Source organism: Numida meleagris, chromosome 4 (assembly GCF_002078875.1).
Source record: "Numida meleagris isolate 19003 breed g44 Domestic line chromosome 4, NumMel1.0, whole genome shotgun sequence".
NCBI lineage: Eukaryota > Metazoa > Chordata > Aves > Galliformes > Numididae > Numida > Numida meleagris.
In genome coordinates, this window is record NC_034412.1 from 38540412 (window position 1) to 38567624 (window position 27213).

At 40.2% G+C, this 27213-nt stretch overlaps 1 protein-coding gene across 3 annotated transcripts in view; it reads right to left on the minus strand.

The window, feature by feature from the left end:
- FBXW7 (F-box and WD repeat domain containing 7) overlaps positions 3494 to 27213 on the minus strand; it is a 170379-nt gene continuing 146659 nt past the window's right edge. For all 3 annotated transcript variants that reach the window (XM_021394149.1, XM_021394150.1, XM_021394151.1), the window contains 8 exons: positions 23336 to 23470; positions 18764 to 18887; positions 16784 to 16920; positions 15031 to 15144; positions 11862 to 12043; positions 10605 to 10830; positions 6485 to 6695; positions 3494 to 5508 (listed from right to left, as the gene is read on the minus strand). In XM_021394149.1, the coding sequence (XP_021249824.1) occupies positions 5240 to 5508; positions 6485 to 6695; positions 10605 to 10830; positions 11862 to 12043; positions 15031 to 15144; positions 16784 to 16920; positions 18764 to 18887; positions 23336 to 23470 (1398 nt within the window). In that variant the 3' untranslated portion in view covers positions 3494 to 5239. The remainder of the gene's footprint in view (positions 5509 to 6484; positions 6696 to 10604; positions 10831 to 11861; positions 12044 to 15030; positions 15145 to 16783; positions 16921 to 18763; positions 18888 to 23335; positions 23471 to 27213) is intronic.

The window sequence follows — 27213 nt, forward strand, 5'->3', positions numbered from 1 at the left end:
GCAGTGCGCACTGTGGTAGCACAATGCACCTTTCTTTTGTCTCAAGTACTCCTGGAGCTACTGGGCCATTTGGCAAGCTGATCCGGGAGCTAGAGCCTGAAATGGCTGCTGGATTTTTGGTGACAGCTAGTTTTGTCAGACTGTTGCAGAAGGGACCTGAAACAGCTTTTCTGTTAAAACAGCTGTTATTAATAAATCTACAGTGATGATGAAGGAAACATATCACTGAAAAATGTTCGAATATACACATATTTTAGAAAATGTTGAACAACCCAATAAATATCATATATTCATTGTGTATAATCAAACTTCATTAAATACTGAACATAGTCACACAACATGTGTGCCTTTGCACAGAATCAAGGTCAGGGATGAAGGCTTTAGATAAAATACCAGGAGATGGAAAGATAATATTCCTACTTGTATGAAGGACCCGGTGGTCAGTATAGTCAGATATTGCCCTTCAAGTAACTCACAGTTGTTTGGTCAGAGTGGCTGAAGTCATCTTTTTCATGACCGTTAACAGTCTGGATCTGTAGCCTCTCTCTTTTCAGAATTTAATGATTTCCTTTTCTGAGTGATTCAGGTGCTGACTTCCCGGTAGAACATTTTGGCCAGACAGTGAGAGATGATATTTTAAACTGGATTCCATGAGCAGATGAGAACAAACTCCCCAGAAAGCATGCTGAAAGAGAGATGAAGGCATATGCCCTTTTATCTTTGGCAAAACCTTCATAGTGTTGGCTGGTGGATTCTGTTTTTCTGTTCCTGATGTTTGGATGAGAGCTGGCTGCTTATCAGCAGCCATGAGTGCTGTGGGAGAGGGTTGCTTGAGGCCTGCTTGGTTAAGGTTTGGGTTATGCCCTCGACAGCTGTTAGAGGCGTGAGCGGGAGCCAGGCTGGAGCACCAGCCTGTGGTCCCAAAGACCTGATGTCCACAGGGGTGTATTTTTGAGGTGTTTAATTAGTTCTGGTTCAGGTGTGCTGCTGGGGAGCTGCTGGTGATAACCCAAGAGAATCCTGCACCGTGCTCTGCTGGGAGGCTCCCAGAGCTCAGCTACAGGCTGGTGTAGATGCAGGCGTTAAATGTCAGGTTTTAGCTCCTGACCAAGTAAATATATACGTGAGACCACAGGAACAGCATCTTGGAGGAGGTGGCAGTGCTAGTTCTGACTTAATCACTGCTAGCTAAAATCAAGGCCCAAAAAAGAATAATAGGTATATTAAAAAAAACATCTTTTAGTGTTGTTGACTTGGCTTCAGATACAGTAGAAAATGAGGAAGCTCCTTCTGGGGCTAAAGCAGAAAGAAATAAAGGGATCAGTGTTAAAACAAGAGGGTAAGGCTCCAGAAACTCTCACGCAATTCTCTCTCCAGGATAGCTGCAGATATCATTATGCTATCATCCACAGTGAACAAGCCACTAGATTCAAGAAATGCATGCATACTGAGAGCGTGAAGCAGTTCTAGTCTTACACTAGTACTCACAAATACTTGTATTGAAAAAAAAAAAAAACCTCACCTAAAAAATCGAATCGCACAAAATGAAGACGAGACGATTCCTCAACAGTCTCAACTGGAGCGTTTGCTGCTGAGCTAAAGCCCCCTTATGAAGTGAACTCAATGCTATGGTCAGTATGTCAGCATAAAGAGGGTAATAAGGAAAAACTGCTCAAACGCTGCCTTACAAATGATGTATTGTTACAGGCCCGTTTTGGAAATCCTGTCGCTTGAATAATTTAAGGAATTTCTGCTCATTGAGCGACATTGTTCACGTACCTTGTAAGCAACATGAATGCCTATGAACCTGAACTGACTGTTTGGCAAAATAAAACTTTACAGTGCTAATACAATTTGCTTTACAAAGTCTTTTTATCGAAGGGGAAAAGCCTTTTAAAGAGCACTGTGCTGATTTTTGTATTTAATATGTGACAGTCTATCACATCTTGACTTTGCAGGCAATACAGGGTTTTTTTTAATCCGCTTCTGGGATGACAGAAGCTCTAAATGTGGTTTGCTCAACAGGTTCAAGCCGGTCTGCATTGATTTGAACAGAAGGTAGCGCTGGAACTGCTCTATTACCTGGAAGACCTCTGAATTCTGGTTAAGTTCATTTTGATCCTGATCATATTGGCTGCTTAAAGCGTACTTACACACTGCTTGAGCCTGTCTGGATGCCGTTCTTCCTCTTCAGTCATTTCTCTCTTCTGCCCTGATTTGTATTCCTGCCCTGCAGCATAACGTTATTCAGAAACCAGTTGTTCTCCTGTGCAGGTAAGCAACTACTTTTGCTCTTTGAAAACGTTGTTGCAATTTTTACAAATTGTAGAAGAAAATTACATAATTTTAAAAGCTACTGCTCAGTTCCCTGCATTAACGTGTCATATTTCCCCCTACTTACTACCATGAGGAGTTTGGCCATGGCTGATACCCCTGCTCCCGGGTGGCTGAGCCCTGCCTGCTTGCTCAGCAGAGCAAAGTGCCCAGCACAAGGCCTGGACCGGGCTGAGCATTCCTCTCCGCCCAAAATGTGCACGCCTCAGCTGCTCATTGAAGTTCTGGCAATCGTACACTGTCCTTCTAGATGAGAGGATGAACTCTTTCCTTGTTTTTAGGTAAGAACTAAGATGATCGTAGCTTTGTGTGTCAGTGCTTGCTGCAATTCTTTTTTTTCTTAAACACCAACTCAGTGAACGGCTATTTACAATTTGTAGCTGCTCAGTGATGCTGTATGGCTTTTTAATCTCTAGAGGCCAGATGGAAGTGCACTCCTTCATCATTACTTGTTTTGCATAATGTGGAATTGGAACTACATTTCAGTAAGCAGGTAGACATTCATGTATATTTTTCTCTTCTGTGCATATACTTTCTTTTCTTTTTTTTTTTTTTTTTTTTAAATGACAGTTTTCTATAGGGAAAGTAAATTGTATATCCCAAACAGGAAAGATTTTGGTCCATGAGATTTAGGGAGAAAGGGACGCTCAGTTGGTAGGTTTCTGCGTGCTGATGAAATAGCAGAGTTTCTGAAAGAACCACTACCGGAATGATCTTGAACACTGTGGGGTTTGTGGTGTTTTTGTTTCAAGCTCTCCTGCGATCCTCACTTTGACTTTAGTTGCATTTGTGGATGTATTTTCCGCTGTTAAGACTGCAATCAATTGATTGAAATCCATAAATAATAAACAAGTTTCAATTTAAGATGCAGTAACAGGATGCTGCTGGAAGAAGGTTTACGTACATGAGCAGCTTTTTATAGCTCGCTCCCCCCAGAGTCCAATCCTGGCCAGCCCCTGGCACTGGGAAGGCCCCGGCTTTACCGCCCGCTTGTTGGAGGCCAACCCCACACTGCAACAGCAGCGGGGATGCTCGCGCACCCGTCTGTGGCAGCGCTGCAGCAAGAGGCCTGCGCGTCGCTTGGCTGAGCGACCTGACCCGCTTTAGGGGTCACAGGCTACGTGGTAGGAAACTAACCATGAGAAACAGAAAGACAGACTAACATGAAAAAACACATTTTATTGCACTTAAGTTATAAGAAAATAAAATTTCTAAGTGAATCAAACCATAGACACAATCCCTTTAAACGTTGTTTTCCTCCGTCATGTCAGGTTGTTACATAACTAAAATTAACCAACTGGAATCTGATTGTTTTAAATCAGACTATAAATAAAACAAAACAAAACAAAAAAAAAGGAGGAAAAAAGATCGCCTAGGATACAGTGTTAAACCACTTTCACAGTTCAGCTTGAGTTGTGGCTCTTGGAGAATGAGGCAAACTGTTTGACTCTTGCATTTCTCATTTTGTTTGCATGTGACATCTTTACAAAAACATACGTTTTTGCTCTGTCAGTTCCTCCCAGCAATAACTGTAACAGTTGTTTTTTTTCTCAAATACTGTAAAACACTAAGACTGACCAGCAACTTTATTTTCATTTTTGTATTTTATAATCTTTTTTAAAAATTTTGTCAGTTTTTTTTTTTTTTAAGCATGTTCATTCCATTCACCACAGCCCTCACAAAGAAAAATTTCCCCACAGAACAGGCTGCAATAGCTTTGTTCTAAGGAATGTGTTTTAATTTTTGCCCAGAAAAAAAGAAAATAAGCTTTGCACACACACTCAATTCTTTATTTGCAGGCAAACTTCACTCTTAATTGTCTGAAACTCTTCCACTCTCAGCCTCTTAGAGGCACAGTTGGCTCAAGTTTCAGTGGCAAAAAGTCTTTTTCTGTAACCAAACTAGAGCAAATTTGGAATTCAGTCTGGGACTAAAACGTCACAGCAGAAAAAAAAAATAAAAAAAAATAATTTGCTTTTTCTTTCTTTCATTTAGCAGCATAAATAAGTTTGGCCACTGGGAATACAGTACAGGGGTGGGAAAACAATCCCATAATTGAAGACCTACTTCTAGCACCAGCGTTGCGAATTAAATCCGTCAGAGGACTCTCAAAACCCAGGACAACTTGCCACCTCAGAGCAACTTATGCATTGAAGAGTGTAGATGGAAGCAACGGTAAGTAGATTAAACAGAGGCTAATACTGTGATTGACGTTGGCAATGGTTGGCAAAAAAAGGAAGAAAAGAAAAAAAGAAAAAGCTCTGATAAAACTGCACAAAAGAATTCACAGTAATATTTTAGCTTTTCCACACCAGGAATGGACTCTCTTTGTTTTGCAGTTGGTTTCATTGCAGACGCTCTCTGGTTTTTTGAAGTCAGCCAGTGACCGCTCATCGAAGCTGGGAGGGACCCTGCTCAGAGCGGGGCCAGGAGAGCGCGTTGCTGAGGGGGGCCGGGGGGGGCACCAGCAGGCGTGCATGTGCAGCTTCCTTAAGGATCTCTGTAGTAAAATAACCCGGTAACAAGAATTGTAACTTTTTTTTTTTTTTTTTAACCTCCAAATTGCTCACGGAAGCAGTCGGAGGAAAGTAAAGAAATAATTGCACCTGGTTTCATTTCAGAAGTTGCGTTTTTGCAAAGCTGCCCCGGTCGAAAGTGTAGCCTTTTTATGTGACGAGACAGCAAATGCCTCTCTTGTCAGTTAGAGTTTATTATCGTTGTCTTCTCCTTCGTCGTCTGTAGGTCTTTAGGATCTGTTGCCCCAAGCCAACATCCTGCACCACCAAGGACAAGGGATTTTTTTTCCTTTTTCTTTTTTTTCTTTTTTTCTTTTTTTTTTCTTTTTCAGGGGGGAGGGAAAGGAGAACATCGTCTACACGTTTGGACAAATTCATCTTTCTGCCCTTCACTTCATATCCACGTCAAAGTCCAACACCAGCAGCTTTGTTTCCTCAGTCCCGTTCCGGCTCCCAACGGCGCACACCAGCTTTGTGTTGGAAGCTCTGATCCGCCACACGACGCCTCCGCTTCCCCCGCTCTCCAATGTAACTAGATTTCGGATAAATTCACCCGTTTTCAAGTCCCAAAGTTTTACAGTCCCATCATCTGAGCTGGTAATTACAAAGTTCTTGTTGAACTGTAAACAGGTCACAGCGCTCTGATGCTTGTTGGGACCTAGAAGAGCAAACCAGAACATTTTTGTTCCTAATTGGAAAGCAGTGACAGACAACGCTGCATATAATGTAAATAGCCATGCATTTGCGTACAGCTGTTTCTCTTAGATGTGTTAACCCCGCTTTTGTCCTTTAACAGGTACAGAACCTTGCCTTCTGTTTTCAAAAAGCGAAATTTCCCCAATACTTCTTTGCTACAATGATCTTGTTTTGTTGTATACGCACAGCAGGGCAAGTGCATACTTGGAAATTCATGAAAATGAACTTTGCCATGCAGAATGAGGTGACCACGACGCGTGTTTTTCTCCCAAGTCCCTTTGAAGTGTTATTATGGGATTACTCTAGCAGTAAGTACTGAGGGACATACAGAGACATAGATACTGTTAAAACAGCAGCCTGCTATTCCAGTGAAGTTTAATTTTCTGCTGCAGCCAGCATTGCTGCATATGATATATGACTTTTTCTGAAGAGGGAACAAAACAACATGCTGGAGTGCGTGATGCGTCAGTGGCAACTGTAAAAATGGAAACCAAAATCTTTCTTCTTACTGAAAAAATGAAAGCATCTTCCACTCATTTCTTTTGATTTATTGCAATAGACAGTGTACTTTGCCTCCCAATCCAATTAATCAGTAGGCTCTGAAACATCCAAGTGACCCCTAAATAAATACGTCGACTGTCTGTTATGAGATGTCATTTCCTACATCTTTCTGTAGCTTATTAGGCTAATAGACTCATGGCAAATTTCTCTCAGTTCAGGCCATCTGCCTTTCATAATAGGCAAGTGATTTGAATAGATTAGATGAAATTCCTCTAATTCAGAGGAAGATCGTACAGCTGTAATCAGAAAAATGATATTTAAGTTGTAAGTGGTCCGTGTTTTGTTTCTTTGTATGGAATGTTTAGAAGTTTTACATAGGATCTGCAGCACAGATTGCTGCAGGCAGCTTGATTTATGTTATGGTAGTTTAAGCTCACCTTGCAATGTCTGTAAACATTGTCCTGTTTTAATGTCCCAGATTTTGACGGTAGAATCAGCGTTCCCAGACACCAGTATATTGTCCTTAAGTTCCATTCCACTTGTCAAAGACTGGTGGCCTGTGAGTGTGTGAATGCAGTTTCCTGTCTCCACATCCCAAACTCGGATGGAGGTGTCAAGAGATCCACTCACCACATGGATACCATCAAACTACAAGAAAGGTAGATCTATTATAGACAATTATATTAGGATCTTACAACACTCTCTATGAAGGAAGGGCTATTAAGCATTTAATCCACTAAATGCAACATTAGATATACGTAATATATTTGGAAATTGCATTTCAGTCTATGTAGATATGGCCGTGCTTGATATTGTAGCTGGTGATTCCTGGCGGTGTCATATCCTGTTGCGGACACAGCCTATGGGGTACGCAGCTGGAGGAGAAAGATACTGAACCAATGGTCTTTCAAATAGAGTACAACCCTTAAACAGGAGAGAATCCTGACTGCTGCAGCATACAACAGTAAGAGCCCGTTGTTGTCCTAATAAATAAGTTAACAGCCAAACCTGCTTTTCCACAAGTCAGAGGGACTTTAAGCGGGAGAAAGGAAATAACAGCTATATAAAAAAAAAAGCAAAACAAAACATAGGAAAATAGAAGGAATGGAATTGAAAAATGCTGGGTCTAACCTTTTGTAATTGTAATTGTGTGCAGTGAGGAACTTTTAACTTCCTGCTCATTGCTGGGAAAAGTATATAAGCTAATGCAGGTGTTTAAATTCTGATATACGAAGTAAAAACATGGAGAAGATGAACATGTAGAGAAATCAGCTAAGAGGTTAGATACTTTTGACCGAGAGACTGAACATGCAGAGAATACAGAGGTGGAAAGTAACTTGAGTGAGAGTGACAATGACATGAGTCAGGGTTCTCACAAAAGGAAGTAAAAAGAGCAGTAGAAGAAAAACAGTGGGCTTCAAGGAGGAATACTTTAATAAATTGAGACTTCCTTCCATGAGGTTTTTATGTATCTCCAAGGGGAAGAAGAGTTCAGGAGAGTTGGCGCTTTCTTAAAAGACATAAACTATCCTTGTGTGAAGGAAAGAGAGGAAGTGTAGTAAATTACCAAGACCCACTTGGTTGAAGTAAAGGGAATTGTACAAAAAGTAGAAACGAGATCAATAGATGTGTACAAAGAAAGACACTAGGACAAAATCAGAAAGGCAGAGCACAAAACAAGATAAAACTAGCAAGAGCTGTTAAAGATGGTAAAACGCTATTTTGTTTAATAAAATAAAAAAAAAAAGGAAGGCAAAAGATTTTAAAAAGTTCATTAAGCTGAGTGAGAAGAAGAAAATGAGGCTATTTAAGTTTTTTTGTTTCAGCCCTCAGCCATCTGAGTGTAGGCTAACACCAGCGACAACTGAATATGAGCTTCCGCTAGAACGGAGAAAAAAACCACAGCAAAGTTATTTTAAGACAATCCTAGAGACATCTGATGCTATTTTGAGAACTCATGGAAGATGAACAAGAGGGCAGGTACAATTTCTCTCTTTATTCAAGGAGATAATGATGGGAGATGGGAGAATTATGGATCAGTCAGCGTAACTTCAATTTACAGAAGGAACTAACAAATAATACTTGGTGCAGGGATACTTCCAGTTCACAACTTAGTTCACAGTATAGTTAGACAGATCGGTAAGAGCTCTGGGGGGTCTGGCGTTTCGTATTTTCATTAGGATTTGTGTGACATTCAAAGCGGTAGAACCTGGCCAAAAGCGAAGCATGTAGAAGTCAAGAGAGAATTATGAAGATCTAAGCTTGGCCGAGAATAAACGAGTGTAAAACTGCAGCCTGGGATAGCCAGAGCAGTCTAACACTCTTTGTCCATGTGGGCTTACTGGTATCTAGTAACAGAGAAGAGAGAACCCAGCTATCTGACTGCTGCTTTTTGTAAAACCTCTTACATCTTAGAACAGCTTAGATCTCTACCTGTAGTCATTGTTGAGAGTGGCACTATGGTTCAGAAGATTTAGGGAGAGACTAGCACGGGCAGACTGCTGCCTGGAATACATTGCATTTCCAGTGAATATTTACTGAAAAACAGACGCTCTGGTATCCAAAATAGGGATATGCTATACAATATGCGTCAAATAACTCTTCCATCATAGCAAGCATTGGTAAGATTTTGACTAGAATTTTGGATCCTGTTTTCTGCAACATACTTCCAAAAAAAGATGTGAACTAATTTGTGTTTGGATAAAGGGATCAGGAATGGTGAGTAGCCAGTACACTTGCTGGGTGAAACACTACAGAATGTTTTTCTTCCCTAAGCTGGACTTAAAGAAAGACTGATGCAAAAAAAAAAAAAAAAAAAAAAGCCTTTTTTTCTCCCTCCCTCTCCTGTCATTTAACCGTATTCTACGTGCATAAGGTATTCAGAGAGAGAGCTTTAAGGCTGAGAATCAAGACAAACTATTTTGATATTGCTGCAGTTAAACAGTGATTGGGATCAATGGTTGTACTGCATTTTCCGAGGATCCTGACAACCGGTGGACTATGTCAAAGGCAACTAAGAAAGAGGGGACTAAGAAAAGGCAACCTGATCAGTATTCTTAAATTGTTACATAAAGTTCTCTAACAATTGTTTGGGGGCCCACAAATGGGGAAATACTGAAATAAATATAAGAGAATCCGCTATGGGGCAGGGGTGGGGAAGACAGGCTCGCTGTTCAGCCTCACTGTTGTATTTATGGGAGTTGTGCTGTTTCAGGCTGTTTCAGCAGGAGATCACCATTCAATTTTAACAAATTGGACTGTCCTAAAACTGTAAGTACCTGTAGCCTTCAGCCCCCATAAGTTCCATTTACAAGCTATAAATACTACCAGCGTGTGCAACATAACCCAATTATTTGACCCATTATTACTCCATTAGCAGAGTAAGACATGAACAGTCATCAACCAGAACAAGAGCCACCAGTGAAGATAAGATAGAGCAACACGCACTATTCCCAAACTGCACCAGCTGAGATAAAACCATAGTATTTTTATGAGGCAGGTAGTACAGCATTTTTAACTTGTTTGCTGCTCGTCTCAAATACTTCTCAGTCCATGAATGTAAGAGAAGGGACGGTGATTTCTGATAAAGTTTACGATGTATTTTTCAAAAGAAAACCATTTCATCTATTATGCTGAGAAACACCTTACGATGAAAGCATTTAAGAAAAATGTCTCCAGCACAGAGCTTCATTTTCTGTGCCACAAACCGGACTAGTTACATGCCGAATGCAATTTCCCAGTTGTGAACTGTATTTGTTGTTAATTTCTTTTCTGAGTTCTGCCAGATTGCAATGAGAACAGGCACAAGCATGAAATTAATTTCTTTCTCCTTTCAGTGCCTGGAAAAGATGCTTTCACTCCATGAATGAACAAGACGATCTTTTGGAATAGTAAAGGTAAGAAGAGTCTACACGAGGTCTGTGTATGACTTTGCCAGCAAAGAGGTAAACAATAGAGCCATGCCATACAGTGGTACCAAGAATAATCTGCATCTACAATAATGTGTCTCTGCTGCCAAAGCCACAGAACTGTAGCTACAGCCTCTGCTCAGAGAAGAAATAGTAAAAGCAAGACTTAAGTCAGGGTATTACATTTTAGGTTCATCCTTACTAAGAATTACAGTTTGGAACTAGAGGATGTGACTACAAAATAAGGATAAACAGATTTGCATAATTCAGAACATTAATCCAATGGGGTTTCTGGCACATTTTCAAATGCTGTATTATCTAATGTATCTAAATAGTAACATTAGAACTTCTTCTGGGGAAACCAAAACCATACCTCCAAAATACACACAACATTTAAAAAACACATAACAAACCATCCAAACCCTGAAAAAATATGTAACTTTCCAGGACAGAGATTTGGGCTTTATTGCATTAGGGGCTTTAAAAGTGCTCCTAGTGCATCTAACAAGGAGGAAAAAGTGGAAAAGGGGAATATTGCAGATGCCCCAGTATTCTAGTGGCCTGTATAATTCTGGAGCAGGTACTCACAATTTAATTAAAGAGGTGAAATACACTGTGTTCATATAAGCAGCAGATGAAAATCACTTACCTGTAATGAATAGACTCTGTTAGTATGCCCTTGCAGCGTGTGCAGACAGGTCTCTGTCTCTGGATCCCACACTTTGACCATAAAATCATATGCACCACTTACAACCCTTCTGCCATCGTATTGAACGCACCGAACTGCAGCTACGTGGCCCATCAGAACATGTAAACACTGGCCCGTCTCTATGTCCCAAACTCTCAGTGTAGCATCTCGAGAACCACTGACCACTCTGGAGGAACAAGAACACCGCTCCTATACTTAGTGTTGGAAATAAAAGTATCAAAACAATGAGATGGTTATAAATCAGTTAGTTACGAGTTTTCATCTGGGACTCTAGATAGCATTGGTCCGCTAGCCACCAAAGATCTGGTTTGGCATGACATTTTACTAGGGTTGCAAATGACTCGAGCGCGTTTCTTCCTTGCTCTACTCGCCTCTCCAGGATCTATTTGATATAATTAGCAATCTCTATTTGAAAAGCACTTCATTCCTGAGCAGCAAAATGATGCCATGAGAAACTATGTGGACTATTGTACTCATCCATGAAAGCTTATGAATATGCTGAGTTCAAATTAGTGCTTTGAGCATCCTGTTTAAATGACTGAATTAACTAATTATAACAATTAAAGAAGATCTTCAGAAGTTATACTTTTAGCAAAGGAGCGATTATGCTGCTTGTTTTTTTCAGTTTATACTTTCAAAAGCCTTTTTAGGCAAGCACAGAAGTGAGAAGGAATTAATATTAATGGTACAGATAAAGGAAAACCTCAGCATTCTTCAAAAAAGAAGAAATGTAACTATCAGGCGCTCTGACAACAGCTCCACGCCACAGCCAAGTAAAGTAGCTCTGCCAATGTTCCTTGAATCAAGACCTGAATTTCTATTGCAGAAATTATGATACAGACAGTTAAAATTTAAAAAAAAATACCTCACCAACAATACTTAAGTGACTCTGCAAAATCAGTAGAAGTCTGTAACATTTACACAAAACTAAGAATAAATTATTCAGTGTGGTAGACTGTAGCGGGTTGTAATGAAGAGTGAGTTTTGAAATAAGGTAAAACACAGCTTTATAAAGTTCCTGACTCTCTTAGTTTTCTGTTCTTTAAGTAATACTCTTATGCTTTTGCTTCTATGAATAATCTCCTCCCTTAGTCACTTGTACTTTAGTCTGGATGCTTCGCCTGTTTTGTATTTCACTCAGCGTCTGATCAGACACCCGAATTTAACGAGCGTTTCTGTAAATAGACAAAGCCTCACCTCTTCTCATGGAGATGCATGCAGCGCACCGTGGAGGTGTGTCCATACAAGGTATGTATGCATTCTCCCGTCTCAGCGTTCCAGACTTTCAAAGTTCGGTCTGTAGATCCACTGATGATGATGTTGTCCCTCATCTGTGATGACCAGACTCCACCTGTGTGTCCAACTAATGTTCTCAAGCACTGAAAAGAAACGTGTGGCTCAGTTACTGTTTTGACAGACTTCATCAGAGGTTTTAGAAAAAGTAACCAAGGAGGTAACAGTAGCCTCTCATAGCAAAAGCCAGAAGACTCCTGGAGATTGCTCTGTGCTTGAACTAAAATTTGCCAACTGCTAGAAAATGCCCATTAAGTTTCTCTCTCCACTGCAGAGATTTTGACTACAAGGAACTTCCCCTATCATCTTGCTTCTGATAGACTGTCCTTGCGAAGTTCTACGAGACGCATTTTGTAACCTTGAGTCTTCATCTTGGCATTTCTTCCGTGTCACTGCAGGTTTCCAATATGTTTCTGAAGCATAAATGTTAGAATTGGAGAGAGTGTTCACTTAGTAGTTTTACCACCAATCTATAAACTGTACTCTTATGTCATTTTTCTGCTTATTTATCCAAAAAACAGCACATTCTGTAAGCTATAGCTACAGCATCAACGCTGTGAAATCATGTTTCAAACCTTTTGCGGACGTCACCGTTGCCCAGGAGAGAATCCCACGTTACACACACGTGGCCAGCCTTCTTTGATACTGGCTGACTGACACGATTTTTCACCATGTAGGAAGAGTGTTTGCTCACACCTACTTGTATAAAACCTCACCCACTCTGGAACAATGTTTTGTCTCCATCTCTGTCTGTATTCCTTACAAGTGATGACTGTGTATGCTTTTTCATCAAGCAGCAGTACGTGCTAATTAGTACAGACAAGAACAGATCCTTGCAATACCCCTCTAGAAAGATACTCCGTTACAGATTCTGCATTTACATGAATAACGTGATCTCACTAATTACCCACTTTCTAACCCATTTAAATATGTGCCATGTTGATTTTTGCATTGCTCTATTTTCTTTAGTTGTGTCATGGGATACTGTCTTGCAATGCAGACTGCCATCTCTTTCAGCGCTATTACTTTTATCAGTCTACCCGGTACCTGCATCAGAAAAGAGGTCAAGACAGCTTGATGATCTCTCTTTCTGTAATCTAATGCTAAGTGGCATTAATATCCGTGGCCCTTCTCCGTTAGACGACTCCTCTTTACATAGTCCAATATTTTTTTTTTTTTAATCTGAGATAAGGTATCCTAAAAACCCAATCTTCCAGTTTACTCAGTTTAAATATTGATACTTTTTAGCTTTCTTCTTCTGAAAAAACACCCATTTTACCCCACAGGTCAATTTGGAAACCAATCACAGAATACAGCGGATGCAGCTATCTCAATCAGCTGTAATAAAACAAGCCCCATCTTTGGTGGTGGTTTTTAATGCCCTTTCAAATTTCTAGTGAAATATTCTATCATCGCTGCATGCTGTATTTCCATCATATGAATTTTCTCCACACAAGTACCTTTTCTGCATCAGTGATCGATAGTACACTAATTTCTATTGTTAATATCCTTTCTAACATACTTAAATTCCTTACTTTACTGCTGTACATACATTTTCAGTTCTTTAATATCTATCTTCTACCAGTTTTCTACAATTCCTGGTTCCTAACTTAATTCACTCCTAGCAACTCCATCTTTTTAATTTCGTAACTGCTTTTCATTTTTACAGCTCCCCAACATTTTATTTATTTATTTATTTAAGTTTCCACTGATTTGTTCATATTCTAAGAAATCATCCTTCTAAATCACTAAGAACACAGAATCCTTATTCTGGGCTTTACATCTGTCAAGGGGATTGTTTAGTCATGTTCATTTGCAAAAACCAACCTCCAGGGTTTCTTTCACTTTATTAATTCTTCACTATCAGTATGCATAAGGGCTAATACACCCCTTTTTCGCATACAATATTTACCTCTAAGGTCTAGGGTTAATAGTCACATTAGGATTTGAAATTACTTTCACAAAAAAATACTGAAGATCCATTGCTAAGTTACACTACCACAATCAATTTTAGACATTTAAAAGAACACTTTGCTTTTGAGAGGACGGAAAGCAAGTATTTTTTTCATTTCAGTTTAGCCTGCTTTTTCAGTTACAGTGTGAAAAATTTACCGTGGGTTCCTTCATTAGACAGTTTGTTGCAGGAAAGCCAGAAGAGGCTGCCTATTGCTTTGGATTTTATTCTTCCCCACTGTAGTATTTACAACCTTGTCAAGGCATTTTTAGGCATGCAAGGACAAATACTTTACACATTCAACTTAAATATCATCATGTTAATCTCAAAAACTGTCCTGTGTTCAAATAACTATATCGTTAAAACAAAACAAAGTCTATACGGTACTAGTTTAAATGGGAAAAATACTACTGCTCTGTGGCCTTTTCTATAGCTATATGGAGCTGTTTGCTGAGTAGCTGTGATGTTCTAACATGAGTGAAATGCTCAGTACTGTCTTTTTGATTGCACATATTGTTTTGCTTCTCTAAGCCAAAATTAAATTATTGAAGCTTATTAAATTCCTGCCTGAGCTGGATCTAATTTAATAGGAAATATTTAAACCTAAAGCAAGTTACACTTTTTTTTTCCTGTGGCTCAGCAGTATAGCAGCTTAGAATGAAAAACAAACTGTATTTGAAAACAGGCAGTAAAATCAACACCCCATTTCAATAACTTAAAAACAACAGAAAGAATGATAGAAGACAAGTGAGATCTAGAGGAGTAAAACTAGGCTAAATTAAGCTTTAAGGAAGATAAAGCAACATATCTGTCCAAATTCTTTAGAATCCGTGTCACAAATGACTCCACGAGAATAGAAGAATTGCCAAGAGAACAAGGATATATGCCAGCGGTAGCATGAGCAGCATTGTAATTTCACATCAAGGTGACTTTTTTGAACCAGTCTCTGCGCAGGAGAAGATGACCCAAATGTCTACCATTCATTTTCACTGGGCAGCCCCAAAGGCCACCCCGGGTGCGGCTGGGCAAAACAGAGATATTTTCAACCTGTATCCAAGTGCTTACTGGTAGCCCATTTCCTAAGAAACCCAGCCATGTAATCGACTTAAATCAACTTACCTTGCCAGTAACTGCTGACCACACTTTCAGTGTATTGTCATCAGAGCCGCTCACTATTCGGTTCCCGCAGAACTGAAGGCATGTGATCACGTGGTCATCGTGGCCTTTGAGCACCTGACGGTGAAGAACACAAAAAAGTACATTCACAAGTGAACTCAGGAGATTAGAGATAAGCAGGAGAAACAACGTGCTATTCTGATTCGTAAATTATAAAATGCTGGAGTTGCTTCAAAAATAATATGGCCCCTTAATCCTCTCTGTCAAGTCTCATTTACTGCCAGCCGGGACCAAAGAAGGTGTTTTCCTTCTTCCGTGGAGTAATGCTGCACTGCTTGTCAAGCGTACCGTGGAGATTTTAAACCTCCTACAAGTAACAGGATAAACCAGTAATGAAGGTAGGAAAAATTAGTTGCTGGACACTGCTCAATTCCTCTGCACTTATTCCCTCTCTTTATTTTTTAATTCTTTTTTTTTCCCCCCCTCAAACTTTCACCTTTTAAGATATGTTTCAAGCTTCACCGATCTTGAACAAAAATGATAGTACTGTATTATTTACAGCGTATTTGTATTTCTGCGGCCAAGACAGAACAAGCCTATGTTTTTCCTTTCCAACTGAACACTGTGATCTATTAAATGCCAAGCTGCACCAAAGTAAAAAACTATAAACCGTAAACTAAATTAAATGCGCACAAAAGTGATCATTTAAAGGCTGGAAATGTGGATTGGAATGGTACCCTGCAGAAGTAGGATCTTCACTATGTGATTTGAGAAAAACTGCAATTGAGCATATTTTACTAAAACATGGCAAAGTTATCAGAATACAGAGAATGAGAAGGAACAAGGAATGCTTTTATTTAAGATATTTGAGCATTTCTCAAGATGTTCATCGAAATGAAATGGGCGTTTGGCTAATGCCCGAGGCTATAATTTTAATAATAATTCCAAGATAACTTGATGTGGCATATCAAGGCAAGAAACACAGAGCCATAGCCGCAGACATACATAAGTCACGGCCAAATAAACAGCAGGATATATCCGTAGGTTTTTCACAGGAATCTTTTTGTTCTTATCGTTCTGTTGTACAGGAAAGAAGAAGACAAGGAAATTGGCTAAAAGGATATGAATATGTTTTTTCTTCATGGTTCTGACTGCTAGCTCAATACCAGGTTTGATTAGACAGCTGTTAATTTATTTTAAAATGGGCTGTAGGTATTGCTTCATATCTTTCTATCGGAAAAGCCATAATGAGAATATGAAATCAATATCATTAAATATTTCAATGTTTAAAAAAAATCTTAACACGGAACAAAATTACCGTCTCCTGTTGCTCAATTCATAAGAATATCTATAAATAAAGCATGAACCGATCACAGAATAGTTGTGGAATATTTTTGTATTGGTTCGTGGCCCAGCTCTACAACTGTATGTGTTCAATTTTAAATATAGGTATTTCCAATCAGGTCTCTGGGATTATCTCCCTCACAACGACTGGCACGTACACAGGCATTCACCGCATTCTACACATTTTTTTTTAACACAGCAGCAAAAGAGTTTTGCATTACATTCTGATTTCCTAATACGGTGCTCAGAAATTAATGCAAAAACATGGTAAGCTAACATACAAATGATTTCCTCTCAGTAACAATACGCTGCTTTTTGTGCATGGCTAGTTTGACTTGTCTGAAGGAAAAAAAAATGACCCGAGCGGATCCTGCTTAGTTCATGGCACCCTGCACACAGCCCAGAAACTTACCTTAGGCGATTTAAGTTCTCCTCGCCGCCAGTTGGTATCAATTCTGTGTTGTCTAATATACGCGCTTTTCCATGGACTATGTATAAAGCCTGGTTTTATTACTTTCCTCCTTTTGATATGTAATGGTTCATCAATCCCTAAAATGGATGGAAAAAAAAAAAAAAGGATGGGGGCAGGAGGGAGTGATGAGTTCACCCCCAATAAAACAGCTTTTCTCCCTCCCAAACCTTACAGTGATCTCCGAAATTAAATACAGCATCAACATAACAACCTCCTGACGGAGAATTCTGCTCAACATCTCCCTGCCAGTATTTGCTTTTTGAGTCAGTGACATCACCCTGCTCCTCAGCTCACTGTACTACCATCTTTCCTGCCTTCCAAGCATAATCATTACTATTACCATGCGGCTGAAAATGCTCATTTTCATCACTCCTTGCCAGCAATCTACTTGCTTGGTTTTGGACCCCTTATTCTGAGGAAATGTAGCAGAATATTGCCTTTTCACCTGTCATCCACAACCATTCATACTCCCATTCTGAAGTCCCTCAAAAAATCCTCCTCTCTGGTCACGCATCTTCATTACCTTTAAGTACCCTGTGACTCTTGACCTCTTCATTTATTTTTTTCAAAAAGCTCTGTCCTCGCCTGGCAGCAGTTCAGGTAGAGTCGCACCCTGTCTGAATTGACATTTAAGAGGTAGTGCTTTGTTTCATGTTTGTTACTGCATTTTGTGCCTTTGTTTTTTTTTTGTTTGGTTGGTTTTTTTTTGCCAATTCCCTTTCTCACCTATCCATCTTTTCTACACACTTCTCTTTCTCCACTGCGTCTCACTAGTAGCCTGACTTATGACTGTTGCCAGTACATGGATTTCACTCTTCTGCTTTTAACCCCTTTTCCCGTGTTTCTATCTGAAAACCTTCAATTAAGTGAGCTTTCATGTTACTGTGCACCTCACCAAGTCTGTATAGTCTACAATCCTGTTTAACCAGTGCTCTCGTGCCTAGCCAGATTTATTTGTTTTACTTCTCAGTTCACAAACATAGACTTACATCCCTCACTGTTTTCCTCTTTCCTCATTCTGTCCTCTCAGTGCATTTTTCACTGAAATTTGTCAGAGAAGAATCTTTAGATAAGATTTATGAGGTTAGACACCTGATTTCCATTGCAGAAGAACAACTTACTCATTTAGGGGCCCTTAAAAATAGCTGGCTACGTTCATGCTGTCATCATTTTTGAAGCCTTTGCACAGACCTCTCCCCACGTTCTTGTCTCGGTGCTGAGGCAGACTGGACAGTACCAGCCTTTGCCTGCGTCCAGTAAGGACACTGCTCAGAGGTTGCGTACATGTGCTCCTTGACTGCTTAGCCATGTATTTCTGCTTAAAAAGTTTACATTTTTCTTATTTTCATACAGGTGCTTATTTCCCTGGGAGTCTTCCATTGCCCATTCATATTACTGCTGAACCACCCTATCTTCTTGACTGGGCAGGAGGCAGCGATATCAGCATGGCCTACGGAGAATGTGTCCCCTACTCTGAGCAATCGATTTCCACCTTCTTCTCCTACCCTATGAAATTTCTCTGTTAATTTTCCCACAACTGATGTGAAATCACAGTGCACGTTCTACCCAACCACTGCAGGTTTTCCTCCTGCAAGGCAATGCTCATCTCAGCTCTCATTTGCTTTGGTTGTATTTTGAATAAAAACAATCCTTAACCAGGAAAAATCAGCCTATTTTAAAAACATACCTTATGCACAGGATATTCAAGCTTAAGTCTGGTTTCATTTCTAGTACTCTGTAGATTACTTCTGCTTCCTACTTTCAACAAAGATATGCACCACACAGCTCAAAGCATCCCTAGCAGTAAATTTGAAGTCACCCGAATTCCCTTCATAAAACTTTAAGCTTATTATGTAAACGAGCTGCACTTTTTGACAGCAACGCTTTGACCATTACATTCATCTTTTTGCTCAGCCTTACCTTCCTCTTTGCATTTCTCTCTCCAGAGAAGATTATCTTCAGCCAGAATCCTCCAGTAACGGCATGTCTGGGCTGCCTGCAGAAGGTCCCTGGGTTCCAGGAATGACAGCACGTACAGTGCCAGCTGAAAGAGAAGGAAGGGAGGTTTCTGAATTGCTTTTGAAATGAGGAGTGAAGTAACTCCAAGCATTATCACACATCAGAGGCCGAAATACAGAAAATTGAAACAATGAATTATTAAATGATCTCAGAAACTTAACAGAGCTACAGCTTGTTCCAGTGGGCACATGAGAAGTACAGCAATCATCTTAAGTAACTAAATCCATACAGATCACATCAAAAATGTATATTATTTGCAAGAGACTAGATGTCAGCTGAAATCTCTGGCTATTATGCTTTTTTAAAATGTCATCCATATTACTTTGAACCATTGCCAGATGTACTAAAATAATTATGCCTCTGATATTTTATCTATCTAATAAAAGTTGTTCTGAGACTTCAACCAGAAAATACCACCACACTCACAATGTGAACAAATTAAGGATGCTGGGATGGAAAAACATCACACTGTAAGCTCAAATAGAGAAAATGTAAATGCTATTTGTCCTCAAGTTCAAAAGTACTCTGCAGCTGCAGAAAATCCAGTAATCACATTGCTCAAGTTCTGATTAGAATGCAAGCATACACTTAAGTGCTGCTACAGGGAGTTTTATGCACTTGGATGCAAAAGGACTGAAACATATAACTGATATTACACACTGCATTTGTTACCAGAAAAAAAAAAAAGGGAAATCCCAGTATGCTGCATAAGGTGAACTGAAGTTGAACTTCACTCTTCTGTGTGACAATGTGAAATGTTACTGGGATAACTCAGGTCTCAGCTGACTTGAGGAAAGCCACATAATGACCACGATAACTCCCCCAAAACTCCAAAAATATCTTCAGATGGCCTGGAGTCTTAAACAGGGACAGGAAAACACAAAACCAAAATACGGTGATGGATATCCTTAAGGGTATCCTGGATGAATGACTACAGCTTTTCTACTGAACAGCAACGATGCATTTCTCTGGTCGTGGAAAATGAAAATAGAAGAGAAAGGAAAGTGGATTCCATGACTAAAGCCTCCACAGAAAGAACAACGCCGATAAAAAGCGATGCACAGAACTGCTTACGTTTAGCAACAGCGGGGTCGTTGTCAATACTAGGATGCAAAAGTTATCAGGGAAATCAGATCACCCACATTTACTGCTGCTTGACATATCTTTTTGTGCTTAGCATTTTTGTATTTAATTTTTAACTGGAGTTATGTTGTATATAAATAGAATCTGCCTTTCAAAGAAGCACAGACTGAAATTCACTAAGGAAGTTGTATCTGTAGGCTGTTGATCTCAGCAGATTTTTTAACCTTATTACATGAGAAACGTTTACTTTTATTAATCTCGCCCAGCCAGTGACTGAGCAGAAAATAAAAATTCAGCATGTCAGGCCTCTTGGCATTCTGATTGCAATTACACACCTTGTTGGCAAGTCATCACCTGCAGCTCACATTCAGCATGTAGGACTCCACATTTGCTGGATATGTGCCTTAACGTGCACACTAGATCCCACATGCATCCCAGGCCATAAAGCTGAGGAACGATTGTTCTGTCCCTACTCGCTTGTGGAGTCAGAATTTAGCATTTGCTGTAAGGCTCTCTGACACAAAAACAACAACCATACTTGTCCTTTAAGACTTTGTCTTAATTCCTGATATGTACCATTATTTATGACACGTATTTCCTAAAACACATCAGAGAGATGGCCTTGCACACAGCAAGGCTCAAAACACGAAACAGATCCTTTCCTTTTTTGTTGGACGCTCCTTAACTGACAGAAGAGTTTGTTTAAATATCACTTGTCCTATCTACATGGGTATGGACGTTTGCTAAGATAGTGTTAATTAAAATCTGTGAGCCAGCTGATTTTAAAACAGCTTACATATGGGTGACATTTATTTTAGACTATATTTGGCTAAACAGTCATCAAGGGTCAACACAGCTCAGAGTTGACTTTCGGATTATCAGCATACAAAAGATGAAGGCCCTTTGTCTCAGTTCACGGAGCTAGTTATTAGACAGCTTCAGGTAGCAAAGAGCTGACCTTGACTCAGCCCTGTTTAGGCCTGCTCCCTTCTGCAGCGTGAAGAATACCCAACCGTATGCTGTATCTCGCTTTCTCTCCTACCGTACCGTGGCACCGATACAATTTCTTTGGCTGATTTCAGCAGCACTCCTAATCTGTTGATTTCTAGACATGACTTTCACAAACAAATAGTTTCAATAATTATTTCTAATTGCTCAGTAAGAAAACAAATATTCATTTCAGATTAATTGTTTGACTGCAGGTTTCCTCAGGAGGAAGGCAAACATTTTCTTGGTTATTCAGGTATTAAGTTACTGTCTGTCTATTGCTGAAAACATTTTTGAAGGAGAGGCCTCCTGCCCAAATCAGCTTCATGTTCTGGTTAGGTAATAAAATCACCGCAGTACATACAACAATACTGGAGCTACCTATAGATGTTAATGCAGAGTGACAGCTCAAGAGCGTGTGCTTTCACAGGATGCTGGCATTGGTAGGGAAGCCTGCTTACAGAATTACTGACCCTACCAAATTGTCATTCTTCTCCAAGTTACTCATCACCCCCACTGAAGCCAGTAGCAGGGGACAGAGTCACTGAACAGATCTGACTTAATCTTCAAAATGGAGAGGAGACGGTGTTGGCTTCGTGGAGAATTTTTGGTTAATTTTGGTGACAGCAGCTGGGGGTTAGAAGGCAAAAATCCTTTAAGCCAGCTTCCAGGGCCAAGTCAGCCTTTCATGCAACTAAGCACTTGACAATATTACAGTTTCAAGAAGCAAGATGACCACTAAAAATAAATTAAACGCAAGTATCTTACAGTGGAGTCGAGAAACAAATAAGCGGTAAGGAACACAGCTGTTTAGCTATTTATTTTACAGCTAAATAGCACATCCTTTCTGTGAAGAAACTCCTAAAACTGAAATAACAGCAAGATCATTAATTACAGTGTAACTACTTAAGTTAGTTTGGGCACTAAGTCATGCAAAGACAGACAATTCATCTGTGAGTTACTGCGACCAACTAGTACATTTCCAGATGCAGCAGGTGCAGAAGTGACAAAATGTCCTCTGTTGTCTCAAAACCTAACCTCTTGATTCCTTCCTCAGCCTCTGAGCTAAGGCCGCTCCGCGCAGCCTCTTTACAAGCACTGCCCCACCGCAGTGGTCCTGTTAAACCCTTCTCTTTCCCCAGTGTCCTCTACATACGTGAAGAAGGCTGCCATGCAGAGTGCTTATCCGCATACTTCTGTCACGTGAACTAAGTTAACATTCATCACATAAAGCGCTTCCAACCCTTACGAATGCTAACCAGTAAAACCCGAGGGAAGGCTGTGACATTTCCTAGTCCATGCAGATACGATAGTATATAGATGGAAAGAAGGGTCATGCACATCTAAGTATTTCAAAAATAGAACATACATCAGAAAGAATGTCAAGAAGGGGAGATACAGACCAATCTTCACGGTAAATAAGAGCACATTAAACACAGTAACCAAACACCAGCATCAGAATATCTATTAAGAACTTGTTTTCAAATCTGTCAGTAAACAAAGACGTACAAACATCAACCCTCATGAAAATTTTCACCTGGCAAACTCAGTACGTAGTAGATTGGCAAAAGAAGATGCACTTCCTCCTCACTCCAGACAACAAGTTCCCATTCACTAAAATCAATCGGTGTCAGAAGTATAATTTCCAAGTGTACTAAAAAGCATTCATTTAACAACTGTAGCACACTAGCTTGATAATCTTTCATCTCAAACCCCACGTTCTAGTTGTGAGAACATTGAGAAATACTCTTCTACAGACAACATTTACTTACTTACATAAGCTGAAAATCACACACACTCAAATCTAAGTCTTAGCTTCTCTTTAACCTGATACAACATGATCTGATTTGCAGAAAAGGATTTACTGCAATATACCTAGTTAATTAGGGCTTGGCTTTATCCTTAGCAAGAAGGGCTTTCCTGAGCTTACTTTTGGTGGGGTTTATCGATGCAGACTTCAGGATTTCGTTTGTTTAAAATAAATTTTAAAAAATAACATTCACCAAAAAAGCACACTACTTAACGCATTAAATGGTAATGCTTATACTTCCAGAATATTGTGCAGAAAGGTCACGCAGCTGGAGGAAATATTTTTGCATGCATTCTCTGAAAGAACTAGTTCTCAATATAAAAATAAAGTCAGCCCAATTAAGATACTGAGATACTTGAAAGCTGCTGGGATTTTGTTTAAAGGAGTCATCCATATTTCCAGGTATCTGAATTCCAAACCAAAGGTAAAGGTGCGTTAGTCTGACATAATGGTTACTGCGTTATGGCAGTATGTCAACTCAGGGACCTTTTTAACATCAGTTTACACCACTGTGTTGGCAAAAACGAACGCCACGATGAGCAAGGAAGTATTTAAAAGGGGGCAACCGATGCGCTCGAGCCTGCATTTCTCACCTCTTTTGGGAGCAAGGAAATGAAGTCTCTTTGAAACTGGGGCTCTATCACTTGCATCATGTGTTTCACTTGCGTTGGTTCACAACTGTCAATAAGTTCATCTAAAGCAAGTAATTTCTCTGGTCCGCTCCAGCTCTGCAAGAAAAGTCAAAAAACAGCAAGCTTAGTCTATATTAGTAAGTGCTGTTGCTTCGCCAAAAATGCAAGTTAAGTTTTCTTGTCGACCTATGTACAAGCATATAAAAAGCCAGCAAGAGAAACGCTCATGTAAATTACACAAAAATGAGAAGTTAATCAACACAAAATATTCAAAATTACTACACTGATTCTTAAGCTAGGAAAGAATTTGTTATACTCACACATACAGATTAGCAATTAAGTAGATAATAATATTTAATAATAATAATTAAAATAATTAAGCTTCTTTTGAAGTTGATGAAATCTATGCACGTGTTACTGACAACAAAGGGACTGAAACTAAATTTGTTCTTTCTCCATTGTACATTCAAGCGAGGTAACTTTTAACCTTGATGTATCATCCGATAGACCAAAAACTTGAAATGGAATGGGAGGAAATGGAAGGAACTTTCTCTAGAAATACAGTGACTGCTTGTTACTATGGTATGTCCCTATGTGACAATGCTGTATTTCAGAATCCTGGCTATAAAGCAACACATATTTGTAGGTATCAATTTACACTTGAATAAACAGGGAATTTTGGCTGGTAATTTTCTTACTTCACGGTTTGACTAACGGGCACCATAAAATCCGAAGACTTTAATAAGGCGCTCATCTGAGAGCGCAGCAGATTAACAGCATCATTTGTAGAAAAAAATACAAACTGAATATACTGCGCATCTGAAACGTGTGCCTCAAACTCATCTGTGCTCATCGTAGAGTTTAGATTTGTTATGTGAAAATAATTTAAGGAAAAAATCATTTCTACAGGGAAAAAAAAAAAAACAGCCACTGCTAACTGATTTAGCAACAGAATTAGAGCATGAACAAAGCCTCAGAGAGGAGAAAAAATGAGACATCAGTTTTTGAGAGCAAATTCACATTCTTCAACGTCTTCTAGAGTGACATTTACAAGTAAATTAACGCATGGAAATTATACTGCAGTTATGGTAAGAGGCTAACTGAAATTTAAAAAAAAATAAAGGGCAAGATACCTTAGAATGAAGATTTCTGTACTAATCTGCCACGTATCTAAGGGCTCTTACTGCTCACACTGTAAATTCTTGTTCTCTGGAACTAACAATTAACTCTGGTCTCTGCAGTACTACGCTTGTGTAAAATTTCTTTCAGTAGCAACATGTGCTTCGCTGAGCAGTTCTCCAAACATCATGCACTGAAGAGCTGTTTATCTCACCAACTTTCCAACTGTTGTTTCTTTCAGCAACCCCAAGCTGAGCTGCCTTTAGGTACAAACAGGTGGAATCCTTCATCTTAGCTGTCAACAGTGTTTGAATTTAGGAGAATTAAAAGAAAAAAGGAAAAACAATACCTGTGCTACTTTCTCATACTGTATGTTTCCAAGGTCAGGCTACTCTTAATTTATAAGCAGCTGTAATAAATTATGAGAAATCAACCTGAGTAGCATTGCGTATTGCTGTGGCGAGCATGGACGGCAGTTGTGAACACATTAATAATTTCTCTTTGCACTATCTTAATCTGTAATTCTCCTAAGTTTCTATTTTTAAAATGCAATGCAGAACTGCACAGAAAAGAGAACAGAGAACATACAAGAAGGGGAAGGAGACACTAATGAATACAAGCAGCACCCGCTTTCATCTGTCCAGTCATCGTTACGGGGTGGCTGCAGGCAGCCTCCTACCTAAGGCTGTTATCCAGTTATCAGCTGCTAAAAATTGTGTTCTCTGGGACACTGTCCCCTTAGTCTGTCATTTAAACAAAGAGACCCCCCAGCTACAGTCAGTAAGGGGTCTCTGAGGGAAGTTTGGCATGGAAGGTTTTTGACGGAGTAAGCGTGGCAGATGAACACAACTGCTTCTATTAATTACGGCAAGACTAGGAAATTGGCCTTTCTGGACCCCAAAGCTTGATCTGTTTGCACAGAATTGCACAAAGCTGCATTGAACAGAGAGCAGGAAAAAAAAAAGTTTGTGGCTTTGATGAGGAAAACTCAAAAAAAAAAAAGAAAAAAACCCACAACTAAATGGGCACCAAACATTTTGCAAAATTTCAAACATTTTACATGACTGAAGAGGTCTGAGATACCTGTGTTATTGTCCATATACTGTGGACTTCTACCAGGTGATCCCCTTTCAGATTGAAGTTCTTTATAAAGAATATAACATTTATCTTTAAAATGCATTTGTTCAATTCCTTCACGTACCCCTGGGGCAGGGGCTGCTGATCCCAGGGAGCTCCCTCAATGACTTGTGGATCCCAAACAAGGAGTCCACTCTTTCCCTCAGGTCCCCAGCATGTCCTGATCCTTCAGCCCTGGCCTTCTGGCTGCTCATAGAATCACAGAATCATAGAATGGCTCGGGTTGAAAAGGACCTCAACGATCATCAAGTCTCAACCCTCCTGCCAAGTGCTCAGGCCATCCCTCATTCAGCACACAGCTACTGCAGCCGCAGCACCGCCTACCTGAGAAACGGCCCTTCATCTTCCCCCCTGCTCTGGAGTTTAACCCTCTTTCCTTTCTTTACAAGGCATGCAAAACAGTTTGATATCAACATAAACCTCTCTGCTGCTCCTACAACTTCCACCTCATCCCACCTGTCTGACTCGCCACTTATCCTTTCACCATCTCTTCCTGTTTCTGTGCCTCTGCTGTGAGCTATGCTCTTCTGTCACACAGCCCCAACCTGTTAACTCCAGCTTGCACAATTGCATTTTGCAGCAATTAGATCTTTTTCCTATTATAGATAACTTAAGGACGCCTATTTTAAACATGTTACGCTGCGGTACGATTTCAGAGTGCTATTCTTTGCAACTGCGTTGTGCTAACGGAGGTGTGCTGTTTCACGCACACTTGCAGAAAGGGTTGTTCCACGTCCTGCTGCCGCTCAGCTCAGGCTAGTTACTGAGCTCCCGCCAGCTCAAAGGTGATCCCGGCCTCGATACGCAGAGCACGTGAGCAAAATCCCCCAGAGTAAAGGCCACACCAGCGAGCAGCCTGTTGCAACAGGGGGTCCAGGAGCAGGGGGTGACTGAAGCTGAGCCGGGCTGAAGGTTGCCCCGCATGTGCCTTCTCCTGGAGGAGCAGTGACAGCTGTGTCTTTGCTCCATGCTGACGGTGGCTTCACCCAGAGCTTCTTCCAAAGGGAACCTAGCTTGTACGTGCCAGAACCGCTCTGCCACCTGAGCCGAAGGGGTATGAGCAGGGATGACCTGGGGATTTGCTGCAATCCCCCACTGCTGCTCCCAACCAATCCAGTACCGGTGCAACAGCCCAAAGCAGCGCGCTGCTGCAGTACGGGTCCTTCCCATTCTGCACATCAACACCGAGACCTTGAACTTGTAACCATAAAGGAGAAGATGCTGTAATGCTGGCGATGATATCATCTTCACTGCCTGCTTCACGTAAGAGGTGGGCTACTCCACCTCCTGCATTTATGCATTCACAAGTGTCTTTGGAAGAGTACAAAGTGAAGAATGGAAAGTAAATCTGAATTGCAGTGGCTCAGCCAACTCCTTACGTGAAGGAAAGAAACAGAACGCTCGCCAGCCAACAATGGCAAGAGGGTTTGGGAGCTGTTTAAACCACGGAGGAAACAATGTTTCCAATCTGAGGTAAAATAATAAATAGCCTTCACTAGTTACTCAAAACCCATGCCTGCAGTTACTGCCTATGGAACAACTGCACCATTGCTACGTGCGCCCCGAGATATTTCCAGAAAATT